General features: G+C 34.1%; 1 protein-coding gene across 1 annotated transcript; it reads left to right on the forward strand.

The window, feature by feature from the left end:
• Positions 1-13,365: 13,365 nt before the first annotated feature.
• On the forward strand, positions 13,366-21,217 carry LOC141611736 (reticulon-like protein B16). Its single transcript, XM_074430347.1, has 5 exons — positions 13,366-13,741; positions 15,784-15,964; positions 16,073-16,214; positions 17,922-17,991; positions 20,824-21,217. Exons 2-5 carry the CDS (start codon positions 15,798-15,800, stop codon positions 20,988-20,990), a joined length of 546 nt encoding a protein of 181 aa, XP_074286448.1. The 5' UTR covers positions 13,366-13,741; positions 15,784-15,797; the 3' UTR covers positions 20,991-21,217.
• The last annotated feature ends 969 nt before the right edge of the window (positions 21,218-22,186 follow it).

Consider the following 22,186-nt stretch of genomic DNA (forward strand, 5'->3'; position numbering starts at 1 on the left):
GTGATTCTAATTGGAGATGAAAGCTTGTCCTCTTAGCTTTCCAACGCCACCGGAATCGCCCTGTTTTCCCAAGTAACGAAGAAATGGCAGCCGTTTGAAGTTCAGTGCGCAAAGCAGGAAATGTGCACTGGAATCTACTCGATCGAGTAGATATATGTTCGATCGAGTACTAGCTACAGCGAGAAGGATATTGTCGAGTGTAATTAGATTTTATCTTATGCTTATCTTATATTTAGTTAATAATAATGATACTACTTAAGATAAATAAGAATAGTTTAGACATAATAAGGAATTCAATTCATTCCCTGGAGTCAGTAGAGGGAGGACGACTGCTTTGTTCTTCATTTTCTCTATTTCTCGGATCAATTGTATTTCTCTTCCCTTATTCTTATTCATAATTAGTTTGTTCTTAATCTCTCTTACTCTCGTATTTAATTTATGCAATTCAATTCTTGTTATATCTTCTCTATTATGCCTCTTTTAATTAATTGCTTGTTTATTCTTGTTATTTGTTTCATCAATATGCGTAGCTAATCTTCTCGCTAGGGTTAGGGGAGTCATGAAACGATGATTTAGATTAATTAGGTCGCAGATCCGTCTTATTATCATGTTTATGTTGCAATCACTACATATAACTTTAATTAGTTGATTGAGTCGACGCAATTTGACTAGCTAATCCGGTAAACCTTGACCTGGACCGAAAGGTTGGAAGGCGTGAGACTTGTAGTGAACAATAGGATACTTTAGTGAGGGCGAAAGTCAAGCTAATAGTGTCTTAGGGCGAATTGAGACCGAAAGGAGATATTCGTAGCCCCTTAGACCGGTATATTGACCTATCTGTGACCTTAGCTATCTTTATCTGGCTTACTTTGACGACCTGACACCCTAATCTTCTCCTTTATTGTTTAGAACTTAATTTCCTTCTTAATTCCTCTCTTTTAATCTCCTAATAGTTTTAGTAAAACAATTTAAACCCCCAGTTTTGTGACATTCCGACAGACCGAATTAAACAGATAGATAGCAACTTAGCCTCCCTGTGGAGATTGACCCTACTTACCACTGACTTCTGTTAGTAGTACTTAGGTATTTATTTTTGGTACTGAAACGACGGTATCATTAACCATCTTACCATAATGTACTTAGATTCTGTTTGTAGAACTTGCAATGGTTGAAACTAAAACATTTTTCTAGTCACTTACTCCTAAGTCAATAAAATCAGCCTAGGACTTCGACAAATCCTTATAGGTTTTGAAACTGGAGTTTGTGCCACCCTTCAACACACAACTTAGTATGTCATCCAAACATAAGCACAAATCCTCAATTCTCCTCAAGAATTTTAATGGATGTTCTTGAAGACTTTCTAATGACCTTTATTCGAATTAACTTGTTATTGACTTATCATGCTCCAAACATATGATTCATCAGGGCGTGCATATAAAGGCATACATGATCGTTCTAATGGCGGAAACATTAGCAATCGATTTCATGTGATCAATAACTCATTAGGTTCAGTGAATTACTATGACTCTATTACAATAATTTCACTTTCATCAATATGAATAACCTACTCAACCTTGTTGATATTAAACAGATAAAGAATCTTATCAATATAAGATACTTATCTAAGTGTCAATCTAAAATTCCCTATGTCATAATAGATTTGAAATTTTAGAATGCATCATGTCTTCTTACATCGAGAATTGAAAACCAAAACACTCCTTCATAGATGGTAGTGTTAGCGTGTCATCCTCAATGAGTACTATGATATTAACATGGAAGACAATTTCTCCCACTGAATTTCATGTCTAAATGTGGCAACTTTGACTCCCACTCAAATCCATGTATACACATGGTTTCTCGACAACTCGAGTGAAACTATTTTCTTATCACATGATCGAAATGATCATTGCAATCTTTAAGCGTTAATTAAAACCTTGTGCTTATGTCATATACACACCCCTTTCTAAATACCTATTTAGAAATTGGTTTTAACATCTAACTTGATCATACACACTATCAGGTGTAGCAATGATAATCATGGATCTTAGCAAAGTTACATGTTAACTTAGCTTTGTAGACATCCTTTATATCTATCTATGCAACTCTAAATAAATTTATCCTTTTGCACAGATTTCATTTTGGTTCATTCGGCTCTTATGTAAAATAGAATTGAAATTACTTGTTACGACCACTTCATAATCTTATTATATGAAGAACATTTTCTTTTGATCTCCTCACTAGTCTGAAGATTTACCTAAGAAAGCTTTCTTTTGGTCTCCTCACATGTCATGAGTTTCACATAAGAACGCTTTCTTTTGGTCTCTTCACTAGTTCCTAACCAGTCGTATGTTTGTTGCTAATTTTCTCCCACTCTATCTTTTGAAAAATATATCTATTTTTCTCGAAATATAGCCTTATAAGCAACAAACAATTTCAGACTTATGATTGTGAAGGAAGAAAATATCGCATAAGATAACCTAAATTGATGACCCTTTTGTAAAGACATTATAATCTAGCTTCAAGATAGACTAATCCTTATAAAGTAAAGGATTGGACTCATATCCATATCTTATACAATTTTAGGGTCTCCCATAGCTCGTATGGAGTCTCATAAGTGGTTACAAGTCATAGTTATAAGTGGTGTAGCCAATTGGTTTTATAAAATTCCCTATTTTAAGTTCAAATAACTCTATTTGACTTTACAATCGTTCTTCTTATATCAAATAAGATGTGATATTAAGTCACAAAAGCATAACTGAGAATCAAATTCATGGCTTATGTACTTATTACAATGATCCAATCGTTGTAATTCTTTTATGGTCAATATAATTTATGTTTTGATGTAAAAGTGTATAATGACAAGTTTTAGAACGAAAAATTTCCATAAACCGAGTGACTTGGGTTGAAAACCAAGCCACTAAAATTCAAAAACAACTACTTGTCCTTGAAGATAAAAGAAAATAAACTAATTTCCTAGGAAATTAAGAAGAGTTCTAAAACAACTTCAAAATACAACAATAAAAGGAAGACTATCAAAATAAAGGCCAAGCTTCCATAGGTCTTCTACTATGGGCGGCTACTCTAGTTTCCCTTGAAGAGCCTCCTTAGGCTTGCTTGTCTTTGCCTTTGTCTTTGCTCGGATGCCCTTAAATACAAATAAAAAAGGGTAAGAATCACAACTTGTATCCAAATACCAAAGTTGAGATTGAAATCAAAACATAAATGATAGGGAGAAATATATTTACCTACTGGAACAATCTTTCCAGTTTTGATATCACTAAGATACTTCGGGCAATTCCTCTTCCAATGTCCTACGCCACTACAATAATGGCATTTGTCCTCAGAAGTAGCACCCTTTTTAGAAGAGCTTTTCTCAATAGTTTTTCCTTTTCCCTTAAAGGGAGTGGGTTTCTTGCCCTTGCTAGCACTCCTCTTAAACTTCCCTTTGCTCTTATTGTTAATAACGAGCACATCCTTAGTTGAGCTAACATTTAGACCCATATCTCTCTCGGCTTGCACACGCAATTTGTGCAATTCATGGAGAGAAGTCTTCATATTTTTCATATTGTAGTTTACCCTAAACTGTACATATGCTTTGACTTTGTTCAAGGAATGTAGAATTCGGTCTATAACGAGTTGTTCGGGAATGTCAACCCCTTAGATTTTAAGAGTCTCAACAGGCTCAATCAACTTGAGCACATGAGGGCTAACCTTTTGGCCCTCTTGGATATTGATCTCGAAAAATGCGAAGGCCGCCTCATATTGGATGATCCTTGGAGCTTGCGAGAACATGGTCACAAGCTTGGTATAGATCTCATAGGCCGTGCTCATCTTAATAGCACTCCTTTGGAGATTGGGTTCCATTGCGAAAATCAAGACGTTCTTGATTGCGGCCGATTCTTTTAGGTAAGCCTCATAGGCTTCCCTTACGGCGGAAGTTGACCTAGTAGTAGGTATAGCGGAAGCGGCTTCGGTAAGGTAACGAAGCTTGTCGTCACCTTTCGCGGCCAAGCGTAGTTGCGCGTCCCAATCGGCGAAGTTTGATCCATTCTTTTCAAGTTTACATTGATCCGTAAAGGATCAGAGCCAAGAAGCATTGGGGAGTGGTAGAGCGTTTGCACTAGTTGATGCGGATGAATTTGGAGTTGTCATTGCTCACTAATCAAATTGACTACAAAATAGAAAATGAAGGAATTATAAACATTTATCGTTTTAATAAAACTTGTAGACATTTTAAACAAGTCTTAACATTTACATAGTGACCTTTACCCAACTATGATAAATGATTCCGAGACCCAAAATTCATATTAATTTGGATGTGAGCCAACGGGCCCTCTACACCTTTACTAATATAACTTGGTGGGTTAACCCTCTTAACCGATTCTACAATTAGAACTCTCGGTCGATGACTTTACGTTAAGTTCATCTTTAGCCCGAACCTATTGCGGCTACGGTCACAAATACTTTCGTTGAGATCAACCAAATTTTCAAAGTGTAATAACTATTTATTACCCCACTTACCCAACGTCAATTGAAGTACCTCGAAAAAACGTATTGTACCCCTTATGAAATTGAGATTCATGGGCTCTTATTATTTGGTAAGGCTAAGTCTCAATCTTTTAAAAGTGAAGGTCTTGTCAATTTATTATCTATAAATTTTAAGTGAGCTAAAAGTTGAATTATCGATAATCAGAATTGACACGGTCGAAGACTCGATATGATATGCATGTGTTGTTATGGCGATTTGGCAATGCATGCAACATATTAAAAGAAATGCAAAGGAAAATAAAATTCCTAGTATGGCCTTCCTAAAATAGAAAATCAAATAATCTATTACAAATTCGGAAACCAACTCCTTTGGTCCCTTGAATCTTCAAGTGGCACGCCTCCCAAGAACACCGTCTTTATCGGAACGCCTTTCCGAATGGCACCGTCTTGAAGGAACTCCGGGAACAACAAGTTTCAATTCAATCTTTGAGATTAGAATGCGAATAAGTAAGGATGGGCAGATAGGATGGGTACACGAGAGGATCTATAAAAATATAGTTATCCGCCCAAATAAGCTAAAAAAAAATTTAAAATTAGAATTAGCATCTGAAATAAGCAGACGAAAACATGTTTCACAAATGGTATCTGCTTCAATTGGACATCTCTTGTGATGATTCTGATCAAAATACATAGCTATTCCTATTATACATTTGTAATATGAAAAACTAGTAAAAATAAAAGTGATACGAGATCACATTAAATTACAACCGAATAAATATCCCCTTACATTACGGGTAATATCGATTAAAACTAAGGCCATACTAAGATAGAATTACATAATTCAAAATTAGAAAAATAAAATATGACATTCAACAATGAAATATGCAGCATTATAATATGTATCTAACATGCCAAGTTATGTGCCAAATCGCCCTATTTAACTTATATCGTACATATAAGCCGGTTTCATGGAAATTCACGATTTTTAACTTATTAAAATCGCAAAATAATACTAAAATATAATTTTAGCCCAAGTTAATTATCCTAACTCTCTTAGGACTCAAAAATTAGTCATTACTCAATTTTTGACAATAATTCAACTTGATATAATATTTATGCTCATTTTTTACCCTAAAATCATAACTTTTATGAAATAAATCCAAATTAAATTACAATAATTTCAAAATTTGAATTTTAAATTTTTGAACATTTTGGAATATATCCATGACATTCATAATGTCAAAAATTAAGGTTAAATTTTTGAATTTATTTCGAGAAAAATGTAGTTGCGATTTATCGGTTTTAACAAACAAAACATCTAAAGCATATGAAAATTAATCTAATCAATTTTTCAACTTTAGATCTGATAATTTGGATATAAATGCAACCTAAAATAATTTTCTCATGCCATGTAATTCGCTTTAGCTATTTTTGCCAAAATAGTCACTATTTCTGTCATTTTTACACTAAAAATTCATAAATCATGCAAAATGAATCAAGTTCATCTTAAATTATACACACAATGAGTAAAATGTGCATGTGACAACATATTAAAATTTCATGGCATGTTTCGAAGTTTAGCTATTTTTAACCATTTTACCTCCATTTATTCCATTTTTATCTCATAAAAATCATAAATCATGCAAAATAAATCAAATTTATACGAAATTTTACATACAATAAGTAATATATGCATGTGAGGTCATATAAAAATTTCAAGGTTAGAAACAAAGTCTAACTATTTTTAGTATTTTAAATACCATTTTACCCATTAAAATGTAATAAAATCAATAAAACTCATTAAAATAAGCAATAAAATACCATAAATCATCAAAATGACCTAAATACATTTTAGGACCAGAATATATAACATGAAATATGATTTCATGACATTATCTAATAAATCAAAAAGTATTAGTTTTAATTAAGTTACTTATAACTCGAAAAAACTATAAATCGATTATGCATGCAACATCCTATGCTCTGATACCAATTGTTAGGTTCATATACCTATTATTAAATATTTCTAATAGTGATCTAATTAACATTTCAACTTTGTCACTTAAGATCTAGTGCATGCATAACTAAAAGAAGAAATAAAAGATAACAATGTTCCTTACATTGTATATGGTTCGAAATTTTGGGCACAAATAAGGACACCTTTCTTATTTGTTCTTGAGCTTAAAGATAATGGATGATCCTCCAAAATAAATCTCAAGTGTAGAGATTCTCCTCTTGTTGCACACAAAACAATAACCTTTAATACTAATATACTAATTAACTAGATTAATATATTAGTGATCCTTAACAATTCTACTAATATTTATATTACTACACTAGTAATAATGTGATGTAATATTAGAATTTAGTTGAACAATTTTATAAGATCTAAAACTACTTTAGAGAGAATTGGGAGAAGTATATAAGAATGATAAATTTGCATGAGAGAAAAATGAGAACATTTTTCTCATTTTTGAAGAAGGGAGCCGGTTTGGGGAGGTCAAGGAGGCCAATGCATGGCCTTCACCTTTTTTTTTTCTCTTCTCTAAATCATAGGTGTGTAAGGCTAGCAATAGGTAATCATTGTGTTTCATTTTAACAATTAAAATAAAACACCCACTAACCCCAAAACCCTCTAATTTTCAGTCCACCCATAAAATGGACATCCATTTTATGTTTGTCAATTTGTCATTTGTAATAAGGTAGGTGATGTGTCACACACCATGTCCATAGATATTTTAATGCATATTTAACCCCTTAAATATCATTTTATAACAAATAAATTACTTGTGACAATTTTACTAGTAATACATGATTACAAGTATTAAAATGGGTCATGTAAATATAATTCACAATATTTTGCAATTATAATTAATCAATCATTCTTAATTTAATTGTTTCACAAACAATAATGAATTTTAGTAATAAAATCTTTTCATTACTAAAATAAATCTTATTTAATCAAATTACAATAAGATACTTATTCTTACTCACAAAACAAATTGTTCAATTTTTAAGGAGTTAATTGACTTATATCAATATACAATTAATTAACTTATCTATTAAGGGAATTGTCCTATAGGTGTGACCTTAAGGGATCAATTGATCACCACCGTCAAACGACAGTAATGTCAAACTCTAGTTAGCCAATCATTACCGATTAATGTTGATCAGTTGACTATATAATTGAATCATCCCTTACGTATTCTTATCATGAGATTTAAACATGTGATCGCACTATTGTTGAGGACACTTACTCCAACATGACATTGTGAGTGAGCATTTTTTTTGGCCTAAGATGAGCAAGGATGTGCAAGAGATCGTGTCGAAGTGTGTGGTGTGCCAAAAGTCGAAAAGCACGTTCAATAAGGGACTATACATGCCCCTGCCCGTGCCTACACAACCATGGAATGAGGTAAGTATGGACTTTATACTTGGTTTACCTAGAACTCAAGAGGAAAAGATTTGATTATGGTTGTTGTTGATCGATTCTCAAAAATGGTCAAAAATGACGTATTTCATCCCATGTCATAAAACCGATGATGCTGCAAATGTTGTTGAACTTTATTACAAGGAGATTGTTCGATTACATGGTATTCCAATTACTATTGTGTCGGATCGTGATGTTAAATTCTTAAGCTATTTTTCGAAGACATTATGGAGATTGGTTGGAACAAAGTTTTTATTCAGCACATCTCATCATCCACAAACTAATGGACAAACCGAGGTGACTAATAGAACATTGGGAAGCTTGTTACGAGGTTTGGTTAGCAAGAGTACGAAGGATTAGAATGTTAAATTAGCTCATGCCGAATTTGCATACAATCGTACGCCATCAATGACTATAGGAAGATCGCCATTCGAGATTGTTTATGGGGTGAATCAGTATCTTCCTATTGATTTGGTTCCTATACCAAAGAAGGATATGATGAGTTTCGAAGCAAAGGAAAGACAAGATGCATTTTTTCGAGTTTGTGAGCAAGTTAAAGCAAAAATCGAGAAAGCTAATGCTAGATACAAGGAAAAGGCAAATAAACATCGAAAACAACTTGCTTTCAAAGTTGGGGACTTAGTGTGGTTACACTTAAGAAAGGAAATGTTTCCATCAAAGAGGAAAAATAAGTTGGTGCCAAGAGCCGATGGACCATTAAAGATACTTGAGTGCTATGGAACTAATGCCTACAAGCTGGAGTTGCCGAGTGAGTATGGAGGTGTAAGTGCGACGTTCAATGTTGGGGATTCGTCACCGTATCTAGATGATGATAATTTGAGGTCAAATTCTCAAAAGGAAGGGGAGAATGATGCGGGAGCACTAGAAGAAAATGAAAATGAAGTTTGATTAGTCGAAATGTAACTCACATTTCTGAAGGTTTCAAACTGAGCTCAAGTCAAGTGAACATGGTAACTTGGAAGCAAGGCATTGACGATTTAACTTGACACGGGTTCAAGGAAGGGCAACGGAGGTCAACGCAGCTGACCATACACGGTGGTGAAGTCAGTTATGGAGTAGTTGCTCTATAATTCTTAGTTTCCTAATTTCAGTCTTTCTTATTCTAGTTTAATAAGTTTAAGGTAGTTGTTGTTTTCTTTCCTAATCCTAGCAAGGTAAAATAAGGCAATTGTGCCATCTTTCCTAATCAATTTAGGACGTTTTTAGGATAGCTTTAGAGCTGCTAGAAGTCGGTCTATTTAGTATAAATAGAGGTCATTGTATTCAGTTTTATTCATTGAAGTTGAGAGATTAATACAAGAGTTATTGTTAGTTCTAATTGCTTGCGAGTTATTAGATTATTATTTCGTTCTTGCGAGGGTGAGATAATACACATTCAGTCTTGCGAGGTTGAGTGCTAGTTGTGAGTTGAGTCGAATTTCTTGCGAGGAAGGAGAGCAATTCGCTTCATATCTTGTTATTTTCGTTATTCACATAAAAAAAAAATAAACACTTTATTTTCCGCTGCGTATTTTCTTTAAATTAAAACTAACATAAAAATTGTACTAGTTTTACATCAATACGACTTCGGCTCACCACTATTTATCGTAGATAAGTTAATAATTTCTGTTGTTGAGAGGAATGATTACGAAAAATCTGTGTTGGGCTTTAATTATGGCTTTACTGCAATTACATCTCTCCAATGAACCAATGACCATACATATACTAATCATGTAACACCTTACTAGTGTAAATCCCATGCATAAATGCAAGATTTTTAGATTGGGATGTTAGAGAGCTTAGCAAATAAAGATGATAAATTTAAAGCGAATTTAAATATTTACACACTATGGATAAGAGATATTAAGTTAAAGTGCAAGAATATATATTTATTGTTAAGTTTGTATGTAGTATTAGAAGCTAAAACTCTCTGTGAATATCTGCATAGACAATGGCAATTAAAATTACGTAAAACATTTAGCGGAGAATATATGAATTTTCATATTTATAAAATTTAGATTAAATATGTTATTACAAAACGACCTATACGAAATGTTATTAATTACGGAGTAGCGATTTGTTGTACTGCAATCATGTTTCATATGTAGACTAATACATGATATCGTATTAAGATCATATATAAATCAGATGTAAGACTCAACTTTTAAAATAATGACAAGATAAAAATAAATAGAGCCCAACTGCTTACGAAAATAGTTGAGCGTGAAAACTTAGAGTAAGGTCCTGTTCTTTTGATCTGAAATTGTCTGAAGTGAACTGAACTAAACTGAACTTAATGGAGCTGAACTAAACTGAACTTAATGGAACTGAACTAAACTGAACTGAAATAATAATAACAATAATAAGATTATAATAATAATAACAATAATAATATATAATATATAATAATAATAATAATAATAATAATAATAATAATAATAATAATAATTATTATTATTATTATTATAATAATATTATTCATTAATAATAATAATATAATACGATATGTAAAAAATAATAATAATAATAATAATAATAATAATAAAAATAAAGATGCTAATGGTAGAAGTAATATCATGTTTTTTTATGATTGTGGATTTGTGGACTAAATTTTTAACATTTGGCAAGTTAGGAACAATTGTGTTCGGAAGGCTGTTGTAGGTTCTCCTACCGCAACAGTAAAAAAATTGTTTTTTTGTTGATCCGGAGGAGAGTCTTTGGTCTTGGTGGAAACCTTTGAGAAAAAGAGGCGTTGAATGGTTTGTGCCAACTAATTTATCAATTGGTCTCCCTTGTGACGGGTTACCATTTATGGCGGATATTTTGTGAGTAGAAATGGTAACATAATGAGTTAATGGAGAAAGGGCACCACATGAATAGTGTTGCAGAGAGAGAAAAAGTGGGTACATTGTGAGGTAAAATGGTATCCGTCACTCAAGAGTGACGGATATGTCATGTCTTCAATGAGAATTTGTGCTAATTTATAGTGATTGATTTCTTTGATGCATGTTATTATGATTTGGGACGTGTCATACCTTAGGTTGTAATATGATCTTTTTTTTTTAATTAATGTAAGCTTACGTTACACCAAAAATATAAGGGATATTCTACATGCTACCCTCGAGTTTTTTTTTCTAAGAGGTACCTCTCTTTTAGCACGCACTAAAAAACTTTGACGGCTCATAATTCGTGGTCATGAGTTCGGAATATGACGATTCTTTTTTTCAAATTGATAGTCTTTACGAGATATTAGATTTGACAAAAAAAAAAATATTGCCACTTTCGAAACTTATTGCAAAAATTACGGTCGGTCAAACGTTTTTAACTAATTAAACTTTGACCGGCTATATCTCATGGCTACGAGTTCATAAAGTAATGATTTTTTTTCAAATTGATCGTCTTTAGGACATCTTTAATTTGAAAAAAAAATTGTCGTTTTCGAGTTCGTGACCAAGAATTATAGACAGTCAAAGATTTTTATCTGAAAAAGAGGGGTACCCCATACGATATACAACAACATAGGGGTGACATATAGAATATACCAAAATATAATAAATAAATAAATAAATATATATATTAAATATAAATATAATAATAATATAATTAATATAATAATATAATAAATAATAAGAATAATAATAATGATGAACATTACTAAAACTGAATTTAACTGAATTGAACTGAATTGAACTAAACTGAACTGAACTTAATGGAGTTGAACTAAACTGAACTTAATAGAGCTGAAATGAACTTATAAGAACTGAAATTAAGTCCAAAAGAACATGGCCTAAGACTTATTCTTTTAGTTCAGGGAGATGAGAAAAAAAAAAAGTGAACTTGAAAATTAACCAAGAGAATTAAGTGAAATCGTGAAATGTGTATTATATTGTTTTAACACAAAATTAATGATTCCAATTTATACATTTTATCAAATAATTTCTTGATTTTTTTTTTTGTGAAACTAATCATATTTTTATACTCCCTCCGTACCATACAAATGGTAACGTGGTAAAAAAAAGGGGGGGGGGGGGGGGTTAAGAAAAGAGGGTAAAAGCAGGGGTAAAGAGGGAAGAAAATAAGTGGGGTATGTAATTGTGGGTTTAATTGTGAGTTGATAGTTCGGGTATGTAATGACATTTTGTGTAAATATCAAATGGGTATAAGGATAACTTGGTAATGTTGTGCGCCAAATAAGGAATGTTACCATTGGTGTGGTACGACCGTATTAGGTAAGTGTTACCATTGATCTGGTACGGAGGGAGTAGTTTTTTATACAGGGTAATTATATATAATAATAAACTAATAAAAGATTTAGGAATTTAGAATTTTTAGATATATCAATTTTATTTTATTTAATTAAATGATTACAATTCAGAATTTAGAAAAGATTATATAATGGTTAAACTATTATATAAAAGAAAAAAAAATGTAATGAAAGAAGGACTTGTTTCCATATTTAACGAGATTCCTTTTGGAGGCAAAACATTTAAGAATTTTTATTCTCTTAGTATATAAGAGGATGGACTAGAAGTGGTCACCAATGACAAATTTCTGATATAAAGACCAACACGAGTCACTTGCATGGAATTTTAGATTTACTGGTGCGCATTTCAGAAATCTTCGTAGATAATTTAAAATTATTGTCAAATAAGCACGCGTAAGTGGCGTTATTTTCGATCCAGCTTTTAATACAAAAATGCGATTAAAATGAAATTTTAGAAATTGGAGTGGAAGTAAAAAATTATGTAGATCTTACTTCAGACAGGTAATTTCGTCTAAAAGATTCAGACATGTCTTATGTGACCACTTTTATGGTTATTTGTTAGCATTTAAAAATGGTTACATCTGAACATAAAAAAATTATCACTAAAAATTATCACATCATCATCATCATCATATACTTCTCTAATGCAGTAGCCAATTTGCTGATGTGGCATCTCAATTTTTAGTATCGGTGTGATGTGGTGAGAAACTAAAGGCGTTATAGTAATTACAAAAAAAAAATCCTAAGTAAACCAACTGAGAAGAAAAGGGAAGATATGGCATCTTAAATAGAATATTCCATATTCAATTGATTCAAAAAAGAAATATCGGTTTTCATTGATATAATGATATTATGCTAAAATTATGGAGATTCATATATGTTATCTTTCGAAATTATCTGATAAACAATATTATAAAATAAGTACTACAAAATTAAGGAGTGACTTAATATAATAACTACTCCTTATTAAGTTGAAATCAAGCAAATGAACTTTATATATCGATATATAGTCTATGTACAACTCTTTATATATTAACGAAATAAATTAAACGATTAAATTTTAATCATGATTACCCGTATTAATTGAAAATTTTGAAACCAGACCCGTGAATTTTACGAGTTTAAAACTAGTATAATTATAAAAATGGTTACATAAGACCCGTCTGAAACCTTCAAACAGAATAGACAAGTTCGAAAGTGAAAATTTGTGAAAAAATTAAGATAAGAGTAGATTGGATAAGAGGGGATTAGGACGTATGGCATGAGAAGGACGAGTGGTGCGTAGCTTTGATTAAAGCTATCAAAAATTGATTTGTTAATCAACAATCATCATTGTTGATAAAGATGATTTAAGGAAAAAGCGAGGATTATTTATTTTTAAACAATTAATAATAAATAATAAATAATAATGATGTAGAAGAAAGAACAAAAATGGTAGGACAGGAGCAGTAGATATTTGAAATTTCATCTTCAAATTCCAACAACTTGAATCTTATATCCTTCCCATCGCCGGTCTTCGTTCTCCATCCCAATTCCAAATAATCGCATCTCAAATACTGGTATTTCCTTTATCTCACAATTTCTTAATTATCTTGTGTTTATTCTTTCTTTTTGATTTTTCTTTCTATTGTTGTATTGTACTCCGTCCCAATCATTTGTTTACTTGATTAAAATGAGTCTTACACAAAATAAAAAGGGTAAATTATTGACTGCGATGGAGGGCGTAATTGCGTACCTCTATGCTATTGTATAGGCCAGATTGTGTACAACCACTCTTTTTAATATTCTTCCCAGTGGCTAGATTGTCATTCAGATTATGTTGTACTCCATATGTGTTATCGTGACATTGTAGTCTGATTTATATTCGGGGAAGTGGCAAATAAGCCCCAAACGTTTGCCACTACGTGCAAATTAGCCCCATAACTTTTTTTTAGTGCAAATTAACCCCATTAGTTATATTCGATGTGCAATTCAGCCCAATTAGAGATTTCCGAGTAAATTTCTAGCCGGAAAACATCAACATGGCACCGGAAAGATGACTAGACTAAGTTAAATAATAAATTAAAAAACACAAAAACTGAATTTATGCAGTCTAAGTGTCTAACTATATACCGCCATTTTTAGGCAATCTGAACTCGAAAATTAAATGAAGTTTTGTAACAATGGCGATAATTGAGGTCGATTTTACTGTTCTTGCTGTGATAAATTAAACGAAGTTCCTGTGATAAAATTAAACGACGTATTACGCGATCCGAGCTCGAAAATTAAACGAAGTTTCGCAATATTTATGTTTTTTTTTTAATTTATTATCTAACTTAATCTATCCTAGTAATTTTTCCGGTGCCATGTCAATGTTTTCCGGCGAGAAATTTACTCGATATCTCCAATTGGGCTGAATTGCACATCGGGTATAAGTGATGGGGTTAATTTGCACTAGAAAAAAGTTATGGGGCTAATTTGCACGTAGTGGCAAACGTTTGGGGCTTATTTGCCACTTCCCCGGATTTATATGTGAAATGTGTTTTTTTTATAATGGTTTCGACCCTATGCAGTTTATGATGGGTTCAATTTCTCTTGATTGGATATTGTATGATGCCTGCACTGGCTGGGAGCAAATTCCCATAGTATTGTTATTTAGTTTTTGCGGAAGAGGGGCTTTTTTTTAAGATGGATGGTTAGTTTTTCGTGTCGGGGCAATACACTTGTTGTAACTTGTAACATTGGAAGATTATTTCTGAATGACCAAAGTAGATCTGTAGGTCACTCCTTAATGTTGGTTTGCATTGGGGGAAATTTGTATGGGGAGGATGAAGTTCAAAACAAAGGGCGAAGAAGGGACGGGGACGCTATTACTCTCATACGAAGATAATGCATTAACCCTAGGGGTAGATGGGTAACTCTTACCTCATTAATGGGTAGGGTTGACAAATCTTCCTCTTCTTCCCGTATCTGCCACACCTACTATCTCCTACTTTTTCTCCCTTCCATTACCCCTAAAAAATTAACTTTAATCCAAGCAGCCTTTTGTCTTTGATCTTTTACACATAAAAGTATGGATGATAGTCCAAGGGCATTGTGTTTCCCGTCTGTTTTTTTCCCTTTCCATGAATAGGTGTCTTGGTGTCCCTTCTGTATAGTCACCTCACTGTGTAGTACTTGGTATAGAGACTAGAGAGCCCTATTATTTAAAAGATCACATAAGGGAGATTGTCATTTATTTTGCTTACAAGGATGAAAGCATGATATATCTTTGAGTTTGCTAGGTAGGTAGACAAGCGGTTCATTTCATTTATTTGCACCAAATGATATCATACTACTACAGGCATGTAGCTTTGTTGCTTTTAAACATATATTAGTGCTGTGATCTGAAAGTTATAATGAGGAAAATACCTTGAAATGCACACATCAGACCTCATTGTACACCGAGAATTCTGGATAAGTAGTTCCGCATTTGAAATCATTAAAAGGTCACCCGTTTTATCATGAGTTAGTGACTGATGGTGCTAAGAGTCAGGTTGTGCTCCTAGGTTGTGACTACGCTATTCTGCTGTCACAGACGTTTTTATCGTGATTTAATTGATATTTTTCTCCATGTGCTTAGCCGCTGATGTTATCATGTGGAAGGAATGGCACTTGCCGTGTGGCGTCATTGTCGTTGCTACTGTTGCGTGGCTGCTTTTTGAACGGTCCGGGTTACCCTTCTTAACAATATGTTCAGATGTTATGCTGATCATGATTGTTTGGCTGTTTTTTCGTGCTAATTATGCTGTCATAACAAATAGGTTTGGGTTCTCTTCTACTTTACTTCTCAATTTGGTATATATGTAGCCATATCATTCTGACCAGCTCACTATGTACAATTCTATCTCACATTCCCTGGAATTCTTCAGACAGTTTGAAGAGCTACCTGAATTAGTTTTGTCTGAAGAAATGGTTAACTCTGCTGCTGCATCATTCCGTGCCAAAGTTAATAGTATTCTTTTAATGGCACATGATATCACTTTTGGCAAGGACTTCAGACTATTCTTTCAGGTTTGACTACGTGCCGCGAATACTGCAATTCAATATATATGATTGATGTGCCCATGCTGACATGATTTAACACGTATTTGTTACTATATTGGGTAAAATCTATTGTTTTTATGCTATTTAATCGTTTTATCGCTGACATAATTGAAAGGGTGTGTAAACAAAATGTCGGACCTTAATTCATTGACTATTCCGTCATAAACTGGTTAATACTGCTCTACGCTTGCAGCCTATCTCATCTGTTTTGCATAATGTGAAAAGCTTTCACTCATAAATTACAAGCCATTTGTCATTTGTTGCTGACTCCTAAAATTGCACTTGACTCTGTTTATCGATGCCAGTTTATCGGTGCCATAAACTCACAGTCTAGGATCTCAACTCTGTCAGAAGAGTGGTATTAAAGAAAGGGGTCATGAAATGTCTCTAATTGACCAAATATTTCGAATACACAAGTTGTTAATCATAAACATGCTGAAACAGGTCCATAAAAAATCAAGAAACATAGCCTAATTTGATATGTATGTATCTATTGTATGTACGAATGGAAACCCCATTTTGAATTTTTTGCTGTTCTCTCCTTCCAAATGCCGTCTTTACGCTTCCTGAAACCTTTTTTTTTCCAGTCTGAACGTCGGTACATTTGAGTAAATCCGTACGAGGCTGATTAGGAGGACTGAGGAGGGAAAGCCAGTCCAATAGACAACTCGTTCCATGTTAGGAAATTAGAATATAGGTGTTAGGTACGCAAGAAACTGAGCATCCCACCCAACTAAGACGTTTGACATGTTAATTCGAGCCTCAAAATGGTTGAAAGGTGAGAGCTATTACCGTTAAGTACTCGCTTATCTCTCTTCTGAGTCCAATATGTTGTACCTGTAAATGCTTGAGATAGTACCTAGGACTTGTGCCCCCACCACCTCTAACAATAAGAATCACAAGAAGTTCACTGAAGCACAGTGAAAGTAAAATCATTCTGAAGTTCTTTGTTACCACAGAAATGTAACCAATACAGAAAGCCTCCTGTTATTTGAAATTATATTTTCGTTTTGATCTTTTGTTGCCCTTGCAAAATCATTACATCTGCGTTGATGTTTGATTCTGTTAGAAAGCTCTTACCCATTTGAGTATCACATGTCAGCGTCCCACATTGATAGAAGTAGAGAAGGTTCATCACTCTACCGACAAAGAGCTACTCTTCTATTGCCAATTGGTTTTAGGATGAATTTTTGAGTTAATGAAAGAGAGACTCATCTTGTAGGTTTACCAAGCCCTTATCCGAATTATAAATGGTATCATACAATTACCAAGGCCATTCAGAGATAGTAACAACTACTAGCCTGTGGAACACTTTGGAGGGCATCACTATTTTTTGAGCTAAGTATTGACAAATGTACATTTGTCGAACTTACACACCTTAATTGGCAAGTTGGCAACAAATAAAAACTAACCAACCTCTACTCTCTCTTCAATCTTCACTTTGTGAGCATCTGGTTAGGTGATGTCTTAAAAAGTTACAACACTTTCTATATTAAGTATCGGATGGTCTGTTATGTCTGAGTTTTACATTTGGCAGTAGTCAATTGTCACTATAGATTTCTCGTGCAGTGGAATACTTGTAGAATTACCAGATATGCGGATAATAGTTACTGTTCTTATAAATTATCGATAGTTCGAAGGGGAAGTTTCTTATGGACTTGTGTCTTATTTCAGGTGGTTCTAGCCCTGTGGCTCTTTTCCGTTGTCGGTAGTGTAGTTTCCTTCTTTACACTCGCTTATATAGGTACTTAACCTCGTTTCCTTGTTCCATGTTTCCTTTATTCGCAGTTTTGTTTCCATACATGGTGCATTTATTATTATTGGATTAATTCAAAACAATAATCCTAACTATGGACGACCTTCTAATATTAATCCATACTACATTTTAACTTAGAATAATCTTAACTATTGGCCTCGTCTTCTTAAAATAGAAAATGGTAGATTTGAACTTGTTGTTTTGTAAAGAAAAATGTATATAATAATAACTACTCAATTTACTCTTTTCAAAACGATCACTCCCTCATATTCTTTTGTCCGCCATTTAATACAAATGAGGTTTTTTAACTGGCCTTAGACTATTTTGAGAAGAAGATTTGGTAGTTGGGTTTATTCTAAGTTAAAATGTAGTATGGATTAATATGAGAAGGTCGTCCATAGTTAGGATTATTGTTGTGAATTAATCCTATTATTTTTGGTTCCTTACTTGTTAGGCTTAATGACTATGCCATCAGTTATACTATTATACCCTATTATACCCTGCTCGACTTGCTGTTAGGCACTCTTATGGAGGCTATAATATATTGTTTCACATTATTTCCTCAGATGTCTTCAAATAGATGACCTGCTGGGAGTTTGTAACATTCTTTTTTTTTTGGGTTTAAAGGTGTGATTCTAGCATGCGTCTTAATGTAGTTAAATTTATTTATGGTTATGGAATATCTCAATGATGAATGGCATGGCTATCTGTAACTTCAAGGCATCCACATTGGTTAGTTTTGAATACCAATTGGCCCTTATTAAGGAGAGAGTTGGGGAAAATCAACCATTGTTGACCGCTTCTTATTTAGGAGTAACTCCTTTCTAAGGAGTTGGTTGGTTTTTTGAGTTTTGGGGTGAATTAGAGAGTGTTGGAATTTTTTAAAATGTTTGTCTTTAGGATATTTGTTTTTAAGTTTATGATGTTAGATGATGTGTAAATGGTAGGACTAGGGGTGATAATGAGACGAGACCGCTCTCGAATAACTCGAGATCGGCTCCGTCAAAGCTCGGCTCTTGTGAGCTCGAGTTTGGCTCGAGTCCTTTTGCGAGTCAAGCCGAGCAAGGCCAAGCTCGGCTCGAGAAGCTCGCGAGCACCTCGATACTCTTTAAATACTTTAGTTTACCTTTTAAAATCTTTTTAAATAAGTTTACTTTACATCTAATTATGGAAATAAAATAATCTAATAAAAAAACTTGAGTATTGGGTGTAGAGGGCTGTGGGCCAGTGGCATAGCCAACGGTTAGTATAGTGGGGTCTTGAGATCCTAATTCAATAAGATAAATATTACCCCCACCGTCCCGCTCATGTGTTGTCCTATTCCATTTTGGGGTGTCTTAGTCAATTGTTGTCCTTTTTATTTTAAGAATAAACTTGATGAGCAATTTGGTCATTCACACTCAATTTTGGTCCTCTTGTCATTTAATAATTGGCCTCCTCCTCTTTCCTTGGTCTTTGTTCTGAAACCAAAGGACAACAATTGACCGGCACGGAGGGAGTATTTAATAACTAAATTATCAACATGTAAAGTGGGAGAGTTGGTTTTAACTTCTTATTCCAGACAAATGACCAGAGTCCAAACCCTACTATAAGCATTTTTGGGTTGCTTGAATCGAGCTCAACTCGAGCCGCGAGCCGAAATGTCGAGCTCGAGCCGAGCACGCCTAGGCTCGTGCTCAGCTGAGCTCGTTATCACCCCCCTAGGTAGGACACGATAAGAAACTCCTACTGTTGTAGTTGGCCTAAGTAAGCAAAAACTTAACTAATATGGGTTTGGTAAGGCCTTCTGCTTGTCTCTATGGATGAGAGATTATATACTTTGTTAAATTTGATATCGGTACTTTTGGCCAGAGCTATTAGTGTCACTCGTTTCTAGAGGAACGATGTTTTGGTTAGCAGAAATTACACTGCGTCCTAGTGTCGTGTAAACCAGCTAATAAGCCTACAACAGAAAACAATCTCAGTGTTTAAGATGGATGTAGGCACAGTAAAAATATGAACAATATCCTTCTTTTAACTATGTTGGTGCTTGTAGTTGGAACTAGTTAGAGGACGTTTAGTAATAGATTACAGACATACAACTGATACAAGTATAATTTTTGATATTTCATAGTAGAAACGGATATGTATCCAGGAATATGAATTAAACCAGTATGACCAGAGTCTCCAAAGGTGTTGCCATGTCGGTGCTCTGATATTTTGTGTTACTGCATGTTTGGCTAAAAGTAACGCAGTGGACAACCATTACAAGGATTTGGTTTTAGTTATAGAATTGTTAAGCACTCGTACTATTCTAGATGATTACCCTTATACATCAAATATATAGGATCTAATGCTCTACTGAACTAAAGAAAAGCGTTGGACTAGAAAGCTGTTGAACTCATTTTACCCAGTTCGCTCAGGCAAAATTACAAGTAGTTCTAATTTACTTGAGAAATAATGAGCTCAAAAGTAAAACGAGCTCCAACATTAAAGGTTGAGCCTGGACAGAAACAAATCGTTCGGCTTGACACGAACAGGTTACATCCTTGCTGATGCTAGGCGATTGAGAATTGGATGCCTTCATTTTTTTCACTCTCCTTTTTTGGGTGGGAGCTTGATTTGAGATACAGTCATAATCACTTTTTCAGACAACCGGCAATGTACATTTAATTTTTTGTTTTTGAATCATCACCTACTAGCTTTAGAGCTACTCTCTCGCTTGACAGGGAGGTAATGTTAATGATCTTAATATGACTTCAGGTTTTGATTAACTGAATGTATGTTCCTGATTCTTGATAAACACAGCCCTTCCCCTAACTTGCCATTTTAATTTCTCAGGCACCATTATTTTTGTCACAATTTCTGCTCTTTACAGCAGACACGAGAAGCATATAGATAGGTTAGCTGGTTTCGTGCACCGGAGATTTTCAAGGCAGTACACAATAGTTGATGATGATTATGTTAGAAGACCCCCTCAGTGTACATCCATTGATAAAGATGAATGATTGCGAGATCAACTGTACAGTAGATCAGTTAAGCTTCCATTTATGTCTCATCTTGATTTTTTTTAGTTTTCAGAGGCCCTGTTAAACCTTCATTCTGTGATAATATTTCATTTTGAACTGCTTCGGTTACAATAAAGATATAATCTCTAGTGTATGTTGACGGAGAACTTCCACCATGAATGGTTACACGATTTTAAATAAAGCACGATAATTTCATATCCATAAAATTGCCAGCAAGTCTTGTACGAGACGTTAGTCTCATAATATGAGATCAACTTAAATACGTGTGTATATATCATTTAATTTGTATGACTAGTTCTATATGTGAGACCGTCTCATGGAAGTTCTTTGGTAAAATTGCGGGGTGGTTTAGTTCTCTTCATGTCTCCCTTCATGTTAGTTTCATGATTTTCGCTGTCGTCTTGGCGGCATGAGAAGCTTCACAGAATCACAAGACAAGACGTGATTATATGTTTAGATAACAGGGAAGCAGCAGAGAATAGCAGAGGTAAACACTCGGTATATCATGCCATGAACAATTGTCGGGTTCTAGTATCACTGTATGCGTGTGCTTTTCAGACCAAAAGCAGTTATGTTCTGGCCCGTTATACTATTAGACCCGTTCTTTGATAGGATTCTGTATTTACAAGAAGATAGAAGTTACTCAACTCCGTTGCAAAGTTGATAAGCTCCTTTAGAAAGTTACTGAGCTAACTTTATAACTGAGCCTTTCTTTACCAACTCAGTAACTTTTGAAAGAGTTGAGTAACTTTGCAAAGGAGCTTAACAAAAATACTCTGATTGTAGATAACCGGTTATAAGATCCAGTAACTCCTAATAACTGTGAGAGTTGCCATAAGTTTTCTGATGGCCAGTATGGGTTGTTGGTCATGCTTACTATTGCGTGTGACAAGTTCTGGTGGTGTCTAGGGTGGATGCGGTGAATTATGGCCGTATGGGGTTGGAGGTGAGGTGGTCTTAGTGATGTGAAGGTGGATTCATGGGGGTGGAGAAGGTGGTAATTGTGTTACGAGAGACGTGGGCTTGTGGCCGTGTACGTTGGGCGAAATCAAGGATGACAATGGTGGGGGATGATCCACTATGCCCTCGATGCTTAGCCGAAGTAGAAACAACGGAACATTTATTGCGTTCTTGTCCTGTTTCGACGGCAATTTGGAGCCAGGTGGGTGGTCTGG

This window comes from Silene latifolia, chromosome 11 (assembly GCF_048544455.1).
Source record: "Silene latifolia isolate original U9 population chromosome 11, ASM4854445v1, whole genome shotgun sequence".
In the NCBI taxonomy this organism is placed as follows: Eukaryota; Viridiplantae; Streptophyta; class Magnoliopsida; order Caryophyllales; family Caryophyllaceae; genus Silene; species Silene latifolia.